Below are 6,214 nucleotides of genomic sequence, written 5' to 3' on the forward strand. Positions count from 1 at the left end.
GCAGCGAGGTGGCGGGGCGTGGCGGGGGCCGGGGCTGCGGGTGGGGCGGGAGCGCATTGTGGGTGTTCGGAGCAACCCGTGCATGGAAAGGGGGCCAGGGGACAAGGGCCAACGAGCCCTCCCAGGGGCAAAAGGGGGGCTGAACTGCGTTGGGGGACCAGGGCTCCTGGGAAGGAAAGGGCTGATGCATTCCCCCCACACACACACAGTGTTGGGGAACACTGGAGCCGAGCCAAAGCTAGGTGGTGGGACAGGAAGGCCAGGGGTTCCGAGGGAGGGTGGCATCTAAGGACATCGGGATGTCACATGGTATTACAGGCAGGTGCCAGCAACAGAAGGCAGGGCAGAGTACCCAGACCCAGACGTGTGGAGGGGCAAAGGGAAGACAGATGAATGGTGTGTGTGTGTGTGTGTGTGTGTGTGTGTGTGTGTGTGTGTGTGTGTGAACTCTGGTAGGTGTCAGAAACATGTTGCTTATAAACTGATGGTTCATGCCTATAATCCTAACTACTCAAAAGGCTGCAATCTGAGGATCAAAGTTCGATGCCAGCCCAGGCAGGACAATCCAGGAGACACTTTTTTTTTGCGGGGGAGGGGGGTGGGAGGGGATTGTAAGGGTAGTGGGGAGTGTCTCTAAACTCTTTTGCTCAAGCCAAGCACTTTACCACTTTGAACCACAGCGCCACTTCCGTTTTTCTAGTGGTTCATTGGATAGAAGACTCATAGACTTTCCTGCCCAAACTGGCTTTGAACTCAGATCTCAGCCTCCTGAGCGGCTAGGAATGACAGGTGTGAGCCGACACCCAGCCTGTGAGACCATATCTCCGACTAACCTACCAAAATCTGGAAGTGGAACTGTGGCTCAAGCTGTAGAGCACTAGCCTTGAGCAAAAGAAGAGCCCAAGCTCTGAGTTCAAGCCCCAGGCACAAAAGAGACAGAGAATCTATGTTGAGGTACTGGGAGCCCTGCATGGGGTATGTATGAAACTCAGGCTATTCAAATACTATGTGAGGTCACAGGGTCTGTGGGGTGTTGGGGCCTCCACACACAAGCAGAGTGCTGGATAACTGAAAACCATAGCATGTAGAATACCCGGTAAGCAAATTGGGTGTCTGAGAGGAAGAAGGTGTGGCCCACAAGGGAACAGAGAAAGGGGTGTGAGTTTTAGGAATAATCTCAAAGACAGGGATCAGGTCATGCTGGGGGATGGAGTATTAGGGTGCCCCGAGGGTTTAGGGCAGTGTCTCAGGCCCTACCTGTTTTATAGGATTATCATCCTCCGGCTGCCGTGGTTCATAGAAGTCCAACACAGTGTGGGAGCCCAGGCTGATGGTGCTGACAGTCGGGTAGTACAGTGGTCCATCCTCATGGGGCTGGGAAGGGGCACCAGAGCTGGGCAGGACAGGAATCCAACCCCCCACCCTCTGGACCCAAAGAGGGCTCCCAGGCTGGGAAGGGAGGTGAATTGCCTCGCTGCTTAATGAGCAATGCTCTCTCTGAAAAAGGGGTGATAAGCGTGGGGTCAGAGCAGGGGTGTGTGGTTACCATAATGCCTTCCCCAGGCAGATATTGGTTCACAAGGACATGGTTGGCTGGGAGGCCCCCAAAAAGGCCGAGGTCAGATACTTTGTCCACGTAGCGCTGGAGCCATGGAGGTAGTTTCTCAGGGACCATCCCCCGAGGATGGGGAAGCCCACCTGCAGAGTGCAATGGGGGTCCTCAGGGCACCCAGCTACAAAGCCCTGGCACCCAGAGTGCCAGATTAGGGATATCCCAGTGGGTGAAAACACCAGACCCCTGAGGATCCTCAACCCTTTGGAGATGGTCACTGGACCCCTCAAAAGGTTTTCTGCTTTCTCTGGACCACTGGGCCCTGTGAGATACTCCCAACTCCTCAAGACTCCCACGGATACCCCTTAAAGAACCCCTCATTAGTGTCCTGAGACACATCTCAGTACCACTCATGCCTTAGCCAGAGACACTCACCCCAGTTCTGTAGCTTTCTCCCAGAGAGCTGGGTCCACTTTGGCTTTGGGGCATTGAATACCTAGGAGATGGGGAAGCAGTTTCAAAGAGCACCCCTCTGGGATTCTCCACCCAGGCCACATAGGGACCTTCACCTGGGGGAGGGGAGGGGGTGGAAATTAGGATAGTGTGTTCCCAGGATGCCATTGTCTGCTTTCTGTCTTGGGAAGGCCTTTGGCCCCAAAGCCCTCTATGACCACACCACAGTGTTCAATCCTGACCAGAATCTACTCAGAATACAGGTAGGCCTAGGTTCTTGAAGCCCAGAAAGCAGTCTGTACTCTCTTGATTCCTGGGTTATTGTGGGATAATCTCAATTCTAGAACCTCCTTGCTCCTGTTGCACTGAGGAATGAGTATGCTAAGCTGGGCTATCACAGTACAGCAAGGAAAATACTTTAAAATCGGCCAAGATCCCTAGGGTCTAGAATGGACAATTTCAATCTAAGAAACCTATTGTTTGTTTGTTGGTTTCCTTCTCAGAATGGTTATAGGGCTGGCCTGGGGTATTTCAGTCCAGCTAAAATATATACATTATTTAATCCCCTAATCCAAAAGTCTGGAACTATCTCAGCATAAGAGATTGACTGTTCTGGGGCTGGGAAAGTAGCTCAGTGGTAGAGCGCTTGCCTTGCATGCCTGAGGCCCTGGGTTCCATTCGTCAGCACCACATAAGCAAAAAGAAAAAAGCCGGAAGTGGCGCTGTGGCTCAAGTGGTAGCGGCGCTGTGGCTCAAGTGGTAGAGCGCTAGCCTTGAGCTGAAGAGCTGAGAGACAGTGCCCAGGCCCAGAGTTCAAGCTAGCCTTGAGCTGAAGAGCTGAGAGACAGTGCCCAGGCCCAGAGTTCAGGCCCCACGACCGGACCCAAAAAAAAAAAAAAGAGAGATTGACTGTTGTGTAGATCACTTGACCTTGAGACTCAAGGTGAAGCAGGCAAGCCTAGCACAAGGAAAATTTGTGCTTTGTAACTCGAGGCTCTGAGATACAAAGAGCTATCTCAGTATTGTAATTTAGAACTTTCTAAATTCTTCCTTTGTTTGTTTATTTATTTCTTTTTTTTTTTTTTTTGGTCAGTCATAGGCTTGAACTCTGGGCTTGGGCGCTGTCCTCAGCTCTTCAACTCTAGGCCAGTACCCTACCACGTGAGCCACAGTACCACTTCCTGTTTTCTGGTAGTTAATTGGAGATAAGAGTCTCACGGACTTTCCTTGCTCAGGCTGGCTTTGAACCGAGATCCTCAGATCTTACCATCCTGAGTAGCTACGATTACAGGCATGAGCCACCAGTGCCCAGCTAAATTCTTTGTTTCTTAAACTTTAAGAACAGAATATGGACTGGCCATCTCAGTAATCTTGTTTCTAAGTCTGGGTCTTAGTACAGAAAAGATTTCTCTGTAACACTAATTCTGGGGCTGTCTTGGCACAGTAAGTTTAATATTGAATCCTTCACTTTCCAATCTCAAGGATCTCAACTGGACTATCTCAGCTTATACAGATAAGGGATACCTCAACATAAGGAGTAAGAGCTCTGTAACTCCCTTGTTCCCAAGGCTTTAGTACATTGGACTGTACCAATTAATCTGTTATCAGTAACAGCCTCATTCTGGAGGCTGAATTGGGCTATCTCAGTACAGAGAGTCTGAACTGCATACTAAACACCTCCTTTTTAAGAATCAGTTTGGTTTCACCCTCTTGCTGGTTGGCCCTACATATTCTTAATTGTGTCGGGGGGGGGTGTCTTTCTCTGAAACCCATGGGGCTTTCATATAGGGACTGGGTTGGAGAGAAATATGGGAAGAGGTGGGAAACAGTGGAGGAGAGTATTGGGGTCACCTGTCGAAGCAAATACTCCTCCTCTTCCTTGGAGATGAAGTCTGGGACATAGTAGATTACAGGTGGTGCCTATGGTGGAGAAAGTCTGACAATGTGGTCCTTTGACCCACACAGGGGACCTTTCATCTCTGAGCATCCTCTCTCTCTGGAACAGCTCAGGATGGCCCCAGGCAGGCCAGATTCTTAAGTGGAGGAAACCACGGCCATTTTAAGGGTGGAGTTGGGGATGGGAATGGACTATGAAGGTGCAAATGAATTTGGAAGAAGGAGGCAGTTCCAACCCAAGGACCCAGGGGTCAGCCTGGCCTATCCCACCTCGCTCCCATGTCCCTCTCTCTAGCCGCCCCCCCTTCACCCTCTGCACTCCCCAGTCCTGAGAACCTGTTCCACTCTGAATGGTTCCAGGGCTGGGACCCGGGCGTGCTCCTCCATGGCACAGTCCTGTGGAGAGGAAGGACAGACCGCAGTCGCTAAATCTCCCATCCTGTGATCCAGCCTTCTGATCCATTAAGGGCTCGGCTTCACCTCAGCTCTCCTAGGAGGACCCAGATCTCTCAAACACAGCGTCTCAAAAGCCATGATCCCCCTCCCGCAAGGTCCCCCCTGGAGGCGGGTTCTAGTAGGCTCCTCCACATCTGTGTTCACTTAGAGCCACCAAAGTACACATCTGCCTTCTCCTCTCCTCTAGCCCGCCGCAGGGTGGCTTTCACAAAGTCTCCACATGCAAGCCCCCCACCTTAACTTGGGGACCCACTCTCGGCCCTGCGCGCGGCTCTCAGAGCCCCTCCCCGACCCTCCCCCGAACTCGGCTCTGTCCGATCGCCTGCCCCAGCTAACCCCAACCTGAGCCTCTCCTCGGATCACCCCGCTCTGGACCCTTCAGGCGCTCATCTGGGTCTGTGAGGATTTCACACAGAGCTCCCTCCAACTCCGACTCTGCGCTTCCCCAGACCCCAAATCTCAGCCCTCTTGAACACTCATCTTTGCCCTCGGTTACTCCCCCAAACTGACCGTCCACCGTCTCCCCTCCAATTTCCAGATTCAACACCCTTACTCCCACCCCACCTCCACTAGGAGGCACTTCCGCCCCATGTTACTGACGCAAGCGCGCATAAACCAACCAGAACTCTCAGAAGCCGCAAGGTTCCGCCTTCTGGCCAATCCACGTTCCCACTGAGTACAGTCCCGCCTCCTTATTTTAGCTAAGAGTTAAGCTGCACCTCCCAGTCTCACAGCCATTAGGGATCTAGTAGGGGCGGGTCTTCGGCTAGATACACACCAATCAGAATTCCAGAACCGAACCCGCCCCTATACCAGCGTGGGCCCTGGTGGGACTTTCAACCCCAGAGACCGCAGGAGGAGTACCAAGAGTGAAAGATAGACTTCCCGCAATTAGGCCGTTCCACGTCCTTAACGTCCATGACCCAGGAAGGCGAGATTGAAGAAGGGCCTTCCTCTCTCATCCTCCTCCAACAATGGTACAGGTTCAAGGTCATCCCACCTCCAATGACCTGACACCGAGAGGCCATAGAAACGTCTTTATTGAAGAGGACAGGGGTCATGCTGAGTTTGGGGACATGCAGTGAAGGGGCAGTCGTGAGCTGTCATTGGTGGTTAGGGCCCCAGGTCCACCCTGGACCCAGGGGGCCTCAGGCTGTTGGTCTGGCCCAAGTGCTGTGAGGAGGTCCTTTGGGGCCAATGACTTAGATTTAGTGTCTCAGACTTGGGACCGGAAGGTGGATTGAAAATGGGGGCTCCAAGACTTGGGATCCTCCCCCTCCCACCCACCCCCCGCCAGGAACTTAGGGCCCTCCACGTGTGAGAAATGGAGACTTTGGGATTTGGGGTCCCCTGCGGACTAGGGCTTTTTGAATTTGGGGTTCTTGAGATCCATGGACTCAGGGTATTGAAGTCCTCTAGATTGCATCAGGGGGTGAGAACTCATGTTAGGGGTCTCCTGGTGCCTGCAAATAGGGCTTGAGGTGCCTCGGAAGACTGGAATGCATACCCTCACTGCAGCCGCCTCCATCCCAGGCACAAGGACCTCATGAGTGAAGTTACCTGAGGGGCTGGGATTGGTATTTTAAATTTGGGATTTCCCTGGGGATTTGAGGGGTCTCTATGATTGAGGGTGTCCTGGAATATGAAATTTGGGGTATTCTAGGAGCTTTAGGGCTTTAGGTCCAGGAGAAATTGGGACATGTATACTCTGGAGTTTGGGATCTCCAGAGTCCAAGAATGGGGGTCTTCAAATTTTAGGGTCCCCCAAAGGGGGAAGTCATTAAAAAATAGAAATTTCTGGGAGCCTGGCCAGCACAGAGGCCATGGGCCATTGTAAGTGGGCTTCATACAAGGCAC

The 6,214-nt window shown here is 52.4% G+C and overlaps 1 protein-coding gene across 1 annotated transcript in view; it reads right to left on the reverse strand.

Annotated features, from left to right (window-relative positions):
* Positions 1-4,915, reverse strand: part of Alkbh6 (alkB, alkylation repair homolog 6 (E. coli)) — a 6,394-nt gene extending 1,479 nt beyond the window's left edge. Inside the window, exons 1-7 of the mRNA XM_013026184.1 lie at positions 4,868-4,915; positions 4,238-4,297; positions 3,857-3,925; positions 1,988-2,048; positions 1,547-1,698; positions 1,258-1,374; positions 3-34 (exon numbers count right to left, since the gene is read on the reverse strand). Coding sequence (XP_012881638.1) covers positions 3-34; positions 1,258-1,374; positions 1,547-1,698; positions 1,988-2,048; positions 3,857-3,925; positions 4,238-4,288 — 482 coding nt within the window. The 5' untranslated portion in view covers positions 4,289-4,297; positions 4,868-4,915. The remainder of the gene's footprint in view (positions 1-2; positions 35-1,257; positions 1,375-1,546; positions 1,699-1,987; positions 2,049-3,856; positions 3,926-4,237; positions 4,298-4,867) is intronic.
* Between the last annotated feature and the right edge of the window lie 1,299 nt (positions 4,916-6,214).

The sequence above is a fragment of the Dipodomys ordii genome, unplaced genomic scaffold (genome assembly GCF_000151885.1).
Source record: "Dipodomys ordii isolate 6190 unplaced genomic scaffold, Dord_2.0 Scaffold92, whole genome shotgun sequence".
NCBI lineage: Eukaryota > Metazoa > Chordata > Mammalia > Rodentia > Heteromyidae > Dipodomys > Dipodomys ordii.